The sequence below is a fragment of the Clinocottus analis genome, unplaced genomic scaffold (assembly GCF_023055335.1).
Source record: "Clinocottus analis isolate CAN_PGR_092001 unplaced genomic scaffold, fCliAna1.0.p SCAF_2, whole genome shotgun sequence".
NCBI classification, from domain to species: domain Eukaryota; kingdom Metazoa; phylum Chordata; class Actinopteri; order Perciformes; family Cottidae; genus Clinocottus; species Clinocottus analis.
This window is the reverse complement of record NW_027175931.1, coordinates 12,270,658-12,286,452: the sequence shown is the minus strand read 5'-3', so window position 1 is coordinate 12,286,452 and position 15,795 is coordinate 12,270,658. Positions and strand designations below refer to the sequence as shown.

Below are 15,795 nucleotides of genomic sequence, written 5' to 3'. Positions count from 1 at the left end.
GGTACAGAGTCGCTCCTTCAGTCAAAGTATCTATTAGTGAAAAAAGATTACTGCCCATACTTTTTTGTAATCCAGCAGATTTTAGTAACTTACTAAAATCATTTTTTAAACCCATTTTGCAGCTTTTTAAAATTTCTACATTACTGCTTTACCTAATAAAGATCAAACACAGCTGCAACGTACTTATGTAGCAACACTGACATGAAAACGGGGTCAGACCGCGTCATCCCACGTCCGTGGTACACTTTATACCCGGCCCACTGAGCCACTAAGCCTCTCTATCCGTTTCAGTTCTCGCATGTGCGAGGCGCTTTGGTCGTGACCCGCATTTAGGCCTTTTTATTAGACCCAGACGTTTCTTCCTCGGCTTTTGGGTTTAAGGAGTTGTGGTTCATGCCAGCATGCGACTGTGTGACAGACCCTGACTTGGATGGCTTTGTCAAAGTAAGAATGTCGGAGACAAAGTGTCCCAGATGAAACAAAGTTGAAATGAATTTACAGTAATAAAACGTCTGAGCTGTTGGTTTGCGAGCAGGCAGACACTTTTATTTTGCTGGTCATCAAAAATCACCGCTGTCGTGTGTCTGTGATCGTGCTGCGAGCTCCACATCTGGTTCTCAGTTAGTTTTATTCTCTGATTTAATTTAGCATAAATAGCGATCACATAATCAGTAATATATAAACACATCTTGGTTGTCAGACAAAAGCAGACAGTCACTTTCTGTGACTCATTGACAAGTTCTCAGGTAGACAGAAAGCTTACCTCGCCCTCCCTTCCTCTCTCTTTTCCTCTCTTGGTATTTTTGTCTGTCTCTGTTGCTCTCTTACACACACACTAAGGTGGTCAGTGTCTGGTGTGTTGACAGACAGCCGCTCACACACGTCTTGCTCTCGCCGTGTGTGTGTGTGTGTGTGTGTGTGTGTGTGTGTGTGTGTGTGTGTGTGTGTGTGTGTGTGTAAGGAGCGTTGACAGACAGTGTGTGGGTCTGTGACAGAGGGTGTCAGCGCAGTGTCAGGGAGATGTGTTTAGTGTCACACTCTGCTGACCTGATCTCCGGTTGGACTGTCCACTCCGGCCCCGCTGTGGCTCCTTACATAACCCCCGCTGTCATTCACACGTCGGCCTGAAGGGATCCACCAGGCTGCGTGCACACGCACGCTCGCTTACGCACACGTGCAGTTACACGCACACAATCTATAGTCGTCCACACTCAAAGTCACATTTCCTCTAAAATTGAACGTCAGACCAGGTGCAAAACCCTCAAGTCTTTCTTCTTCGTCGTTGTTTAATTCAAGCCGTCACATGAAGAAGTTTTATAAATCAACAATACATCTGGAATAATTCAAACAAAGTGTCAAGCTCCGAGCAGTGTGTGGGAAGGCCAGCGAGCCTCCCGGTTTCCCCAGTGTGCTGCAAGACTCCTACACAACTTGTGCAACTCTTATCAACAGTTGGACTTTGCTCTGAACGCTGACATTTGCACCATGCTAATTGATGTGTCTGCATTAGCATGTGAACATCTCTGTGCTGGTGTGCAGAATGAGAGTGTGCTTTCAAGTCCTGCTTTTCAGCATGTACACTGGTGTGTGCGTGCGTGTGTGTGCGTGTGTGTGTGTGTGTGTGTGTGTGTGTGTGTGTGTGTGTGTGTGTTTGAGAGAGTGAGTGACCCCGTGTGCTGTTCTTTGGCCTGTGGAGGTCAGTGCTGATGTGGTCTCTGCCTGCGGGAGTGGATTTACCATCCTCTGCCGTATAGAACCTGCATCCACTTAGCTGACTCCTTCAACGTCACAGAGAGAAGTTTATTCCTACCGTATTCTCTTTGTTCATCAATAATTTACAATTTTGGGAACATTGTATTAATTTGATCAGTATTCTCCTTACTGTACGTGTAACCGTCAGCAATTCTTTCGTGAAAGTGTTCAAAATACAAAGCTTTTGTCTTTGACTTTCCTGTAAGTCCCGCTTTAGCCACTTTAGCCCAGCCTTACGCGGAGGTCTGGATATTTAACCCCAGAATAGATTCCAGCTATTATTTTGACCCAGGATTTTTTCTTTTAAGCAGATATCAAAAGGGTCATGGATGGTTAACTTCGTGACTTCATGACTTACTTGATGCATTTCTTTTTTATGCTATTTAAATTCTCAAAGTAAACTTAGTTCAGATGTTTTGCACTTGGTTTTGTATTTTAGTCGCTCTGTAGAACCATTTAAAATTTTAGCTCGTACTGTTGCTCCTGCGTCTCTTTACGCCCTGTTACTGAAAGAGAAAACTAACCCCAGAATGCACTGTGTTACTTCTGATACAGGGCTACGCATTTAAGTTTTTGTACAGTCATATAAATTGCATATTAATTTTATATACATATCTATTTTACCCGGATTATTCCTTAAAGAGACCATGCTACTCCTGGAAGCTCTAGAGATGGCACATGAAAATGGCAGTTTATGGAAAACAGTCTGCATCCTTCTTCAAGTTATTACACTTGTTGTGCTGCTTAAATCTTGTTCATTACTTTCAATATTGAGCGAGGAATGACATCCAGTGGATTTGAGAAAAATCACTGGAGAGCAATATTTAGAGATTAAGTAGTTTTTCTGGATAATATTGTAAATATACAGGATTCTGTATGATGATACTGTTAACTTTGTATTTTATACAGTGCAGGTGAAGTAGAGTGTTTCTTCATGCATACTCAGGCTGCGGTAGATGGTAATTATGACAGGCATGGATTGGATTCTCCGTAGCTCTACGCCCGTGAGGAGTGGACATCAAAGCAATGCTCACCGAAGCCCTCTGTAATAAAAGAGGAGGCGGAGAAAGGTATTGATTACCAAGGGTGAACATTAGCAAATCTCTTTCTCTCTCCTTTTTCATCTATGTCTTTATCCGTCCATCATTTCTCTCTCTTTTACCGTCTGATTTGCCTTGCTCCGCATCAACTTATGCTCTCTCCCCCATCCGCCCTCCATCCACCCCTCTCCCCCTTGTAATGATTTATTTATCGCTGATCTCTTTATTCTTTATTTTTCCAGTTTAGGGACTATCTACACTGTACGATGCTGGTTCGCTCACACAGGCTGTTATCACCATTCCTTTACACCCGTGCCGAACCCTCCTCTTCCTCCCCATCAACGCGGAGATACCTGGGGGCGGGTGGGGTCACTCTGGTCCAATCTACCGCTGTATTGATTCCATTAGATAATTAATGACCCAGGCAGGGGCCAGAGAGGTGCAAAGAGGGGGTTAGGAGAGATGGGGAGGATGATGATGGGAGAGGCGAAGGGGGTGGAGAGGCGAGAGGGTGGGATTGTGGGGGGAAGGGAGGAGGGGGGGGACGCCAAGGCCCTTGAGAGTCGGAGAGAACCTTGGGTTGGGAATGATCCGGAGTTGTCAAGGTCAACCACAGCCGGTGATACGGAAGCAGAATGCCGAGCGAGTCAGAATATGGAATACTGATAGATAGAGAGGGGGAGGGGGGGGGGGTCTTCATGTCCAGCAGCTGTCGATTGATCAGCCGCTGAAAAATTGTACATTAAAAAGTCTTTTGACTTCCAAATCCTGAGGTCCAACCAGGGCCGTAATGCATGATAAGTAGTTTTCAGCCCTCCAACCAGAATACCAAACTTCATCTCCCCGGACACTCCAGACACTCATTTACAACTACTCAACAACATGAAAGGCAAGATAGAAAACTACATCAAATATTCTGTTCATGTTATTTCCCACCGTGTTTTCTACATCTACCATGTTATTGAACGTTCTCTGTTTGATAAAATATTATACACAGCAATATCTTACATTGCTGTTGTATGTGTGCTCCACTTTTACCTTTAGCTCGAGGAAAGACGCGTGGGGTTTGGAAGAAGAAAAGTGAGCTGTCTAAAAATGTGTTACTACGATGAATTTTACTTGGGAAACACTGAAGAATGACCAGAATGCCTGCGATAAACAGTTTTTATGTGAGTTGGAAACTGATGCCAGCTTTTTTTGTAGTCTTTTACATACCAGAATCAAACCAGGTCCTGTTTCACAATGACGCAATTAGGATTTGTGAGCACTGCTTAAAGGAACAATGCAAATGGTGACAAGGTCATTCAGTGGAGTGTATCCAGGTCTCAAGAGAAGTCTCTTGCATGGCACGTATGTATCAAGTATGTTTAGTTTGATTGGTGGCAATAATCAAAATAAACAGGAGAGGAAATCATCAAGTAAGGATACATATGTCTATTTTTTCACTTTCGTGACTGAAAGGAAAAAAGGTTTGTGTATCCTCCCCTACAATTTCCCTACAATTAGGTTATTAGATTTAAAAACTCTTCTGTCTCTCCCTCAGTTCTACAGTCTCAGTCCTGCTCTTCACCTTTACATGATCGCAGGTTGCATGTCGTCTCCAGTGGGCTATAAGAGCTCCTCTGCCTCCACATTCTCAGTCTTGACCAGCCTCTGTATCAGGCCCTAGGGGTTGAGGAGATGAGGCATAAAACAACCATATCTCTACCGAGGGGAGCTGGTGGCTTGGCAGTGGAGCTATTGTCTGCCTGCGTGCTGTTGGACTTAAATGTGTTCATTTGCCTGATGCCCCTGACTCCCTACGGAGAGGGGCGGCTCTGGGAGAGGAGGGGCACGCTAACGAACCTCTGACAGCTGGAGGCCCTAATTAAACGTCCCTGCTGAAAATAAACAGAGCGGGCGCCAAGCAAGCAGCCAGCGAAAAACGCACGGCAAACAGCGGCTGTGAGCGCTCGCTGCAGTGCCCTCCACTCTGTTGCTGTTGAGACCGTGCCAAGAGAGCATGGCTCTATAGGGTAAGGGTCTGAAACACCCACCCACACATGTACACCACACTTATGAATATGTAGCACTGCAGCAACATATTGCGAACACCTGCGGTCACACGTGATACAGGTTGATCTCTACAGTGGGCGCAGTGAATTCTTACCCTCAGTGCTCTCAGAAGTCACACTTTCCTTTTCAATATATTTCCCACTGTGCCATCACAGAATAAGTCGACTCAGCTCTATTGAGCAAATTGTTTTACACTCTGTCTCGATGGCACTGCTGACATTCAGCCTGTTGTGCTGCTAGCTAGCCGGAGCATTAGCAGTCAAAGTGGTGGGGTCCATTTGGGTGAGTGCATTAATGGGCCGCCCAACCTGCGACAAGGTTGATTGAATAATTACTGTGGAGGCCCCTGTCCATTACGCCCCTGTGTCTGCCCAGATAGAGAACGACGCAGGGAGAGATGGAGCGATAGTTTGAGACAGAAAGATGGAGGGAGAGATTAGATAAGCACAGATAAGGTCAATTAAGAGATAAACATCCATGTATGGGATGGAAAAAGGCGGTGCACGTGTGTGTTTGGGAAAGGAAAATGTAAGAGTAAATTGTTTCCTGCCTGTCTCTCCTTTTGATCCCTCGGTCCTACTGTACGCAGCCTAATTTGACATGGAGTGCATTTATCCAGGTTAGATAGAGAAGGTGACAAAGGTGAAGTTGTTAGATAGAGGTGAGCTGCCCTCTCCTCGACCCGGTCTTCTCTTCACCTGACACGCTGCAGTGAGGACTGTCAATGTTGTTGGCTGGACGCTTGAGAGGACAAGATATAGCTTTCTTACAGATGAATAAAGCCTAGACAAAACATTACGCAAATGTAAGGGCCCTCGTAAAAGGTAAAGTTTTCTGAATATTAAAGTCAATTTTCAGTGTCCCAGGTAATACAACTTCAAAGAGCTACCAACAACCAAAGATATCCAATCACATAACAACAGTTCAGTCCAATAGTTTAGAAACTTGATTTAGTCATATTATTATTAAGCCCAAGTAGCCTCCTAATGTAGTGTACGGTAAATCAAGTTATCTCGACGTTTAGCAGCCATTGCCCTCTATGGATGGCGACAAAGATCAGTCAGTCGGACGGACCGTCGGTGAATTTGCTCCAGACAAGAGAATGCCATCTATTGCCATGAATTGTGCTGCCGATGTCCATCCCCTGACTTTTCCTGTCGTGCCATCATTAGGTCTAAAATGTGTCCAAAACTTTGGTTTATGATTAAATACTTCTAAAAGGACATTCCATCAGCCTCAGCTGTGTGTGTATGGTTAGTTTTCATGACCATAGCACCCTAAACGAAGATGCTTAACATGGTAAATATACCATGCCATTACACTATTACCGATACCATGAATGTATATCTGCTCAGCATGTTCGCATTGTTATTGTGAGCATATTAGCATGCAGACGTTAGCATTGAGGTCAAAGTGCTGCTTTGCTAATGAAGCCTCACAGAGCTGCTAACATAGCTGGAGACTTATTGTTTAGTGAGCATTGAGCTTTGAGTGCACTTGTTAAGCTCTAATGAGTCATACGTTCTAATATAACATTGCATGGTGGAAGGGAATATTTGCAGGTAAATATTCACACTATACCCCACTCTTCTGTATCCATTGAGGCCAATCTTTCTATCACTGCCCTCGGACTATTTAGAAATAGAAAGCACACATTTTTGCTTCACTATTGCCACCTAAAACTACCAAAGGTAAGGGAATGACCCAATCTCCACGTTCAACTATTCTGTCCGTGTTAAATCCCTCACGGTCTTTGCTGCCTTTGAAATTGATCCAAGAATTTATCATGCATACATTTAATGTTGGCTGTTTCAGCCCAGATTTGTGAAATGATATCTGCCAAACCTGCCCAGCTTCTGCTGACCCCTCTTAGCCAAGGTCAGCAGAGCCATGCTCAAACTCGAGACATAATCCATTTTCTACTGCCCCGGCAAAGCTCTACTGACTTGATTGTGCTGACCCAGCCGGGACAAAGAAAGAGAGAGTTTAAGAGTGAGAGGCAGTAAGAGAGAGGGAGAGGGCATCTCAGGCCCAAGGGCATGACACCGCGGTGCTCGGGGCCACACGAGCCCTTTAAATGTCAACACAGCACAGAGGGGAGGGAGGAGAGAAACACGGGTGAGGAGCGGCACTCTGTTTGAGAACAGGGAGGACTATTGGCAACTTTAACTTCCACCACAGGAAGGTAGTGTTGGAGACTGGCAGAAGGCGACGTTAGATGTGGAGGAGCAGGCAGTGGACAGCATGTGCTTCATCTTCGCTCGGAGATGTTTGCTTTAAACTCCAGCCGCAGACACGTTTAAATAATCTTTCAGGGATGAGTGGAGACATTTGATCTGTGATTTTTCAGCTTAATTGTGACCTCAAAGGAGGCTCAGTGTTTTGTCTTATGTCTATTACCTTGGGAACAGTCTCTGACCTTTATGTGAGGAAGTACATACAGTACCTAATTGCTCTCTCAACCTCACCAGCTTCTTTCTTTCTTTCTTTTTCTTTCTCTCTCTCTCTCTGATGGATGAAGTAAGAATGGGTTTCCGTCTGAGCATTTTAATGCAAATTGTATTCTTTCAAATTAAAAGGGCTGAATAGAAACTGCAAATGGAGATATTATGTCACAATGTTCTTTATTGAAAAGAGGCTTTGTGCTCACTCCAAGCTCAAAATGTATTTCACTGAAAAATACATTATGCAATATATTGTGATGAAAACCCGTTTGCTAATTAAAGAATCAAGGGCTCGCTAAAACGTGTTCCATCGTGCTGTCCCCTGTCAACGTTTAGGTATGTCATGACTTCTATGACTTACTTGACTGACTCTTTTTACTCTTTTCTTTCTTCATGCTCCTCCTCCACTGTGTTTCGGGGATCTCCAGGTCTGAGTCTGTCACATCCTCAACCGATCAGAGCCTTCGTTAACTGCGGCGTCGGCACGTGATTGGGAGAAGGATGGCAACCATGCCGTTTGTCAGCGAAGGGAAGTGTGTGAGTGTGGAGTGGGATTTCCTACAAGGACTACTGGCCAAGCCACCCACCCTTCCCTGGTGAGACACACATGCTCACGCGTACACACACACACGCACACGCACACACACACACACACGCACACACACACAGGCTGATACTGTATAAGCCTGCGTGCATGCCCATGAATGAATCTCTGCAAGGTGAAATCCATGCATTAACACCCTTGCACACACTGACAGCCTGAAGAAGAATTTCCTATCAATGAAACACAATCCAGAAGCCATAAGTCTGATCTCTTCAGTGCTACATATAACCTGCATTGTTGCTCACCTGCCAATCCTGTCAAAGATGTGAATCCCCTCCCCTTAGTGGGAGATTAAGTAAATTTGGCTGGAATTATTAATGGGCAGTCATTTAAAGGCGGATATAAAAACTAAGCAGAATCAATGTGTGTGTATTGATTGTTCTCGGTGGCTGGGGTCGAGGCAGTATAATAATGAGATGTTACAGAGGGCTGGCAGCATGAGTCCACACACTCACAAGCAGACACACAAACACACAGAAACGCACGCTGTTTTCGCTTGTTTGAGGAAAGCAGGGAGAAATACAACAACTGGGTCAGCTGATTAAGATATGAACACACATGATGCACAGCCCTTTTTGTTACATTCTTTCTTTCACTCACACATGCACACACGCACACACACCTACACAAACACGCACACACATGCACACAAACACACACGCACACACACACACACACACACCACCAGTGGTCTTTCTTATGATAAGAATAAACAATACAGACACGAGGGGCTGATTCTTCTTTCTCTTCTATCTCTCTCGCTCTCTCTCACACACACAGACACACGCACACACACACACACACACACACACGCACACACACACACACACACACACTTTATTCCAGCGCAGCACCGACACAAATTGTGAAGTGGCTGTGACAACATAATTCCACCACTCAGGCCCCATTGAGGAGAGTCAATACCCAATCAGAGAGACAGGCTACCTGAGCCCCGGCCCCCCTCTGTCACTCTGCCCCTCCCTCTCCTATTGATCCCTCAATCACGGCTTCAGCTCACTAGCCCGGGACCAGATGAGAGAGAGGGAGAGAGAGAACGAGGGCTTGGCGAGAGGAAGGGAGGAAAAGTGAGAGATGTACGCAGCGAGAGCTTGTGTGTGTATGTTCACATATAGATTGTGCAGCAAATGGCATTATTAGGACTCCGCTCTGCCAGATAGAAGATGGGAGTTTGCCTGTAATTACCAGGCCAATCTGCAAGAGATGGGTCAGAAGGGAGATTGTTTTACTTGAATTGCAGGAGCCATTACCATTATATGTACTATATTTATGAAATGACTTTTCTAGATTGATGCTCAGGTCATTCATACAGAGCATGAATCAATCAACAGGTGTTCAGTAAATGCCCATTATATGACACCCTTTACCTGTTTCTCTCAGCACACTGCTGACCTAAAATATTTGTCCGGCCTTTCCTTCTTTTTCTCTCCCCCCTGTGTTCATCTATGTCTTCTATTAATACACCCTCCCCCTGTGCACCTCTCAGTCTCCAGAACCTGCGTAAAGAGAAGTCTCGCAATGCGGCCCGATCACGGCGGGGTAAGGAGAATTTCGAGTTCTTTGAGTTGGCCAAGATGCTGCCTCTGCCCGGAGCCATCACCAGCCAGCTGGACAAGGCCTCAGTCATCCGGCTGACCATAAGTTACCTGCATATGCGCACCTTTGCCAGCCAGGGAGACCCGCCCTGGAGCCCTTTGATGGAGGGAGACAACAACTGCAGAAAAGGTGAGAAAAAGGAAAAATAAAGATAGTAAAGCAAACTGCTTTGGTTCACTGGACGTGCAATAGAATTTGATTATATTTGTAATATTGCCTTTCATAACCAAAGAGAGGATGTATCATAATCTAAAACTATTGTAAAGTGTTCAGAAAGAACATGAAGCAAATTCTTGCCTCGCATCATTAGCACAGTTTTGATCACTGCACTGTTTGTATTTTATCCCCCGAAACAGACAATTTAAGCTAGCCACAAACAAACTGACTGTGTCTGTTTGTGTTCAGCCTCTTACTGTCAAAATCTCTGCGTCTCCCTCCAGTTTTTATCCTTTTTCTTCTTGTCTCTGTATGTTTGTGAAATATGCATAAAAAGCCGTCGGATACACTGCAAGTTTTACTGAGTTATAACTACTTGCATGGACTTGTCTTTGCGTCAATCAATTGCATTGCCTTTGTATACAAACACGCCACCTCTACCATTTCATTTGATTTGCATTCTGTCTGAACACCCATTCAGTAGGAAACACAGTTGTAGCAGCTATTGAAGGCACTGAGGTCATGTCCTCGTTACTCCCTCTGAGAATCTGGAGTCGACTAAAAACAGTCCTTCATGTTGGGTGATTAAATTTTAGTGAATAATTGCATAATATATAAAAATCCAAATAATACAAGGCCTTTTATTGTCTGCTCTAACTTCTCTTGGGCAAAGGAGACGTGTACTTTTTTTTTTTTTTAAATCTTGCTTACACTCCTTTTATTTTTTTATAATTTGTTCAATATTGAAACTTTTCATGGACTTTGCCAATGGCCCCGTGAAAATATGCAAAGGTAAATTAAATATGGTCGAACGATATTTTCTAAACTAAGGAAGCTTATCAGAATAATTACACAGCAGAGATAAATTTGCCGATGTTTGGACAGAAATCGCTGAATTGTATGCATCCATCTCACATATCTCTTCCAATCAAAAGCATTCCTCAACCGTCCAATCCAAGCCCGTATACTGCCGCTCACAGCTCACAGACATCTCCTCTGCCACATAACTCCAGTCCTCTATTAGCAACCATAATTACTTGTGCTGTGTTCATTCTGAGGCCTGTAAACATACATGTGCATATAATCATAAAGACTTTCCATGGGATGGTGTGAGTTTGAATCTGTATGAGATAGATGTTCCAGAAAGAGGGAGGAAACTATTGGTGTGATTTGTAATTACAGAAATTAACTATATAACGAGGACAGTGTAATTATACAGCCTGTCTAATTGCTACTATTACTGAGAGGAAATGATGCAGCTACCGTACAATTAGAGGTGTGTGTTTGTGTGTGTGTCTGAGTGTGTTCATGCCTGTTCTAATTTGAGGTAATGTGAGCAAAAAACAGTTGTGTTAATAACAGGTTTTGTGTGACTGAGTGGTACAATATGTGCCACACGTACCTGTTAAGACACAATGGTCTTAATAGTATAATAAGTTGGGCTGATTATAAACAGTGGTGCCAGAGTAATACCCGAGTGTGTGAAGAGTTTGAAAAGTCATGACATCTACCAGACAGGGATTTTCTAAAAGGAAAGACACGATTGCTGCGTTATGGGAAATGTCAGTGTGATAGTGAGCCAGCATGCACAATACCAGTACCCTGAAACTGAATCAGCTAAATGGAATTCAGCCAACATTCATTTTGTTTACACCGGTACTTTTTCCATATCAAAATGTCTTCCATGAAAAAGTTGTATTGCATAGATTTCTTTTGTGATGCCAATTGCAGTAAATAGGACACTCACTGGTCACAAATAGTAGGTAGCATCCACCCAAGACAGCTTCTGGTCCTAATTCTGGTCCTAATTTTTCATACTTGACTATTTAAAATATTCAGTGCTGCATACTATTTTCAGTTGTACTAACTATTGAGGTTTGATACTCGCCACACGTGTCTGACCCAAGGTATCCTACTTATATGTTCTCATATTTTATAATACTGACATGGTGAGCTTTGGCCACGGTATCAGAAAAAATATTATGGGTGAATCTATTGGGATCCATTGCTAACCAGCCATGCAGCGCTGCACAATCTGAATGTCTGAGTGATATCCGTGCACTATCACACTTACGCACAGCCGTGGCCTTGACTGAGCTCTACGCGTTGTGAATTGTTTTGCCTCGGTGTTCGACGCTTTTGTTTGGCCTTGAAAGAAAATACCTGTTTAGAAAAGTCGTCTTGCTGTCCTGTGCATGAACTGGAAGTGCGGTAGAAAGACAAATGTGAGGTATGCTGCTTACACTACAATGAGAGCACTTCTCCTACAAATGTGAACCATAACTGTAAATATATAGAATCCTGCAGCAGCTACGTGAAGGTCATAGAAAATTGGAAAAACACAATGAATCGCATGTCAGCTACGAACGGTATTACTGTTTGAATTATCTTGAACATTTCTTCCACTGGGTCGGGATCTGATACCTTGAGTATTTTATTAAATGTTTGGAGATTTTTACAAGCAAGTCACAAAGTCTCAGTGGGGCCGAGGCTGAAAATGCGATGGTAATTTGGACATCAGTTTGAACAAGTCTACCCACAATGCATTGGCAGGGTTTTAAGTGTGATGCATGACTTTAATTCCGTTAGTGGAATGTGGTCAGAGATCCAGCTGAAAGGGAAAGGAGGACAGAAAGGAGGGGAGTGGATGAATGTAGAAGGAATAAAGAGGGAAAGAGAAGAGGAGTGTGAGGAAAGAGGGGGTAAAGAGAGGGTGGGTTGCATTCCTTTACTCTCCCTCTTTCTTGTCCGAGGGTTTTTGGACGATGGGCGAGGGCCAGCAGAGAGGGAAGGAAGGTGGAGGGTGGAGGCGAGGCGAGGGATGGAGGCAAGGGGCGGGGCGGTTGTGGCTTTTGTCTGCTTCCCACGTTTCAAAGCCAGTCTTGAAAAATGAATAGACAGAGGAAAATCAATTGCATGACCTTCACAGAGAGAACGAGAGAGAGATTGAGAGAGCAGGAGAGGGGGAAAAGAAGGAGGAGAGAGACCGATTATAGAAGGAGGGAGCAAACGAAAAGGAAAGGCTGAAGGGTGGAAAAGTAAAATGACCCATGATATTCATTCCCATTCAACGTTTGTGTGTGTATGTGTGTGCGTGTGTGTGTGTGTGTGTGTGTGTGTGTGTGTGTGTGTGTGTGTTTTTTTTTTTTACCTATTTGCACAGCACATTGAAGGACCACATTTTATTTGTAATCATTTATTTTTCAAAACCTTTCTCTATAAGGCACATTTTGCTTTGGGGTACAGTTTTTCCCTGCTTTTTTAAATGTCCCGTTAAAGGATTACTCCAGTTTATTTTAACCAGAGCCTCATTTCCTATTCGTTTTAATAATATTGTACCCACTACATTGCAGTGTTTGCAGAAAAACAGTGTGCACACAACTACACTGCGTACAGTAGGTCAAACATGAACCAGAAGTCTATTCAGTGTGATGGATGTTCATGTTCTGCGTTTTGGTAATAACTTTAACATTTGCCATTGTTTTCTTCTCTACATAACTTGGCGTTTTTTTTATTCAGAAGTGCTTCTTTGCACATGTGACCACACCCCTCAGTGATGTCACTGTACCGACACACCCTGTAGCACGCTTGTAATATCACTTGCATGACTCTCTCTGTCCATGAATCTCTAACAACTCAACCAGATGCAATATGGCAACTGGAGAGCCCCTCGCTCTTTTACAAGGTACAGTACAATGACAATTCACTGCCAGCAACAGGGCCAGCTCAAGTGTTTTACTGTCTCTGTTAGTGAGGTCAAACACACCTCTCTCCTCCCCAGCGTTGGTGACATTGACTTTCATTCCACCTCCACTCGCTCCCTCTCTTTCTCGTCTCCTTTCTTTCATTGCCTCTTTTTCCCTCGCCTCCCTTCTGTCTCCCCACCTCTCTGCGTTCTCCCTGCATCTGCCTCCCCTCTAATTCACGGCGTTTAAAGCAGCCGGGGCTTTTAAGGGAAGTTAATTGCACTCAAATTATGTTCGACCGCAAAAGGAGTGAGGGAGCGGCGGAGGAGCGACGGAGAGATAGAGGAGAGATAGAGAGAAGGAGGGAGGGATGGATGTCAGAGTGAGAAGATAATTGCGCCAGAGAGGGACGGCGCGATTAGGGTCACTCTTTCTCTCTCTGTCTGTCGAACAGCCGGAACGTCACATTTGGATGGTCGTAAACAACTTGGCAGGTGATCAGGCTCTTGTTTTGAAAGGGTGAAACTACGGCAGCAGAGCAGAACTTGAGAGGCAAAGATGGATATGAAGAGAGAGAGAGAGAGCGAGAGAGAGAGAGAGAGAGAGAGAGCGCTACAGAGAAAGAAAGAGGGGTTCACTGCGTCTGTTATCTTTTTGGTTTCCATGGTAACATCCGAACCTGGTTTAAAAGGTTGACACTTTGGGGGTGGAGAGAAGGGCGATGTGCAAGTCTACAGTTATATGCATGTAGGTAGGGGGATGTTTAGGTGTGTGTGTGTGTGTGTGTGTGTGTGTGTGTGTGTGTGTGTGTGTGTGTGTGTGTGTGTGTGTGTGTGCGGCCACTACTCGTGGACCTAACTAGGACTAAATTATGTATTAGACAGAGGTATAATGAAAATCATTCAAATTAAATTTCTATCTTTTCTCCCCATGGAGCGCTGGGGAGACCCCGAGAATTGACCTGTGAGTCAGACTATAATTAACGTGTCCGATCGTGGCCCGGCCCATTCTATCTCCGATTCCCACAATGAAATTAAACCTTGCAGCAGAGTCTTGGGAAGCTAATGAAACGGGAGTGTGACAGAAAGGAGCGATCAAAGACCCCGGGGTCGGCTTCAGGTCTGTACACTCACACAATCACAGGACGTGCGCGGGCAGACGCAAAAGTACAAAAGATGAACGTATATTCACATAAATCATGTAAAAGGATAATTAGTCCATTTCAACTTGAGTGTTATTTTCTTGTTTTGTCCACTTTTCTCTATAATAATAGAATAGAAAGGTGCACTCAACAGAGCGCCAGGTGTGTCTGCATCGACCACAGCTGTATCGTGTGATTGACCCCTCCTGTCTCGGCACTAGTGGGCTGTATGGAGTTAAAAGACATTTTATTCAAACTTAAAATAGGCTGCAATGTCTGGAGGCAGTCGGCTCCAAGTCGTTTACATTTCGTTCACTCAGCAGTGTGTGTAGTAGTTACGTTAGCTGGTAGACACTAAAAGTAAGTCAATGGCAGTACAAAGTATTAAAACGTGTTTCGAGAAAGTGAGAGTCACCGCCACCCCAAGAGGTCTTCAAGCATGCAGACATTACTGGCCACCCAAAATATAGTTTGCTGCAGATGAATCCGAGATCTGTGAACATGGCAACAATGCTGCAACAATACAGTGTGATGAGTCATCAAACTGTCACACAGGATACAAACAGTTTAGCTCGATTACCGAAAAAGGTTGGTAATAAACGCTTATTGCCCAGTAGTCCCCAGTACAAAGTACTTTCTTTTGGTACTGACAGTTTCTATTGAATGTTGGTTTACATGGTCTTTTTACTAGTTTTGGTCAAAATAGGTCTGATGTCTGTGGAAACCGAGAGGCAAAAATGTACAACTGTAATCTAGTTTAGCTGCTGAAAAAGACATTAGCGGTCCAGTAGTGTCTCCAAAATCCTCTGTTTGTACAGTAAGTGGTCTTTTCAGAGCCCTGCGGGTAGTGCGGGTCTTTTTTTTGCAATTTTCTCCCATAACTATAAGATGAAAGTATTACATGATTCAATGAGGTAATAGTATGTTAGAAAAATTTACTCGACACCTCGGAGTAAAATAATTAAAACAAGTACATTTATTATTCGAAGAAGGAGCAGAGTCAGAAATACGTGACAGGCAAATTGCATCTACTGGACTGCTAAAAAGAAACAGCCCAACACTATCATCTTAAATACATATGTTTATCAATACACAAAGGCACACATGGCATCTTTAGGGCCATATCGTGAGCTCTTCCCAGTCAACTGATTATCAGGCCAGTCATGGCCGAAGTAGAAAGAAACAGGCGCTTATATGTTGAGACCAACAGACACTTGCTGTTTCATGACTTATTAGGAGATAATGTGTAGATAAGTTAATGTGTAGATACTGCCATGAGCGAGAGTTCAATGAAAAGTCACCG

The 15,795-nt window shown here is 43.9% G+C and overlaps 1 protein-coding gene across 1 annotated transcript in view; it reads left to right on the top strand.

Annotated features, from left to right (window-relative positions):
• npas1 (neuronal PAS domain protein 1) overlaps positions 1-15,795 on the top strand; it is a 35,361-nt gene that overhangs the window by 1,582 nt on the left and 17,984 nt on the right. Inside the window, exons 2-3 of the mRNA XM_068585605.1 lie at positions 7,720-7,887; positions 9,400-9,638. Of these exons, the coding sequence (XP_068441706.1) occupies positions 7,793-7,887; positions 9,400-9,638 (334 nt within the window). The 5' untranslated portion in view covers positions 7,720-7,792. The remainder of the gene's footprint in view (positions 1-7,719; positions 7,888-9,399; positions 9,639-15,795) is intronic.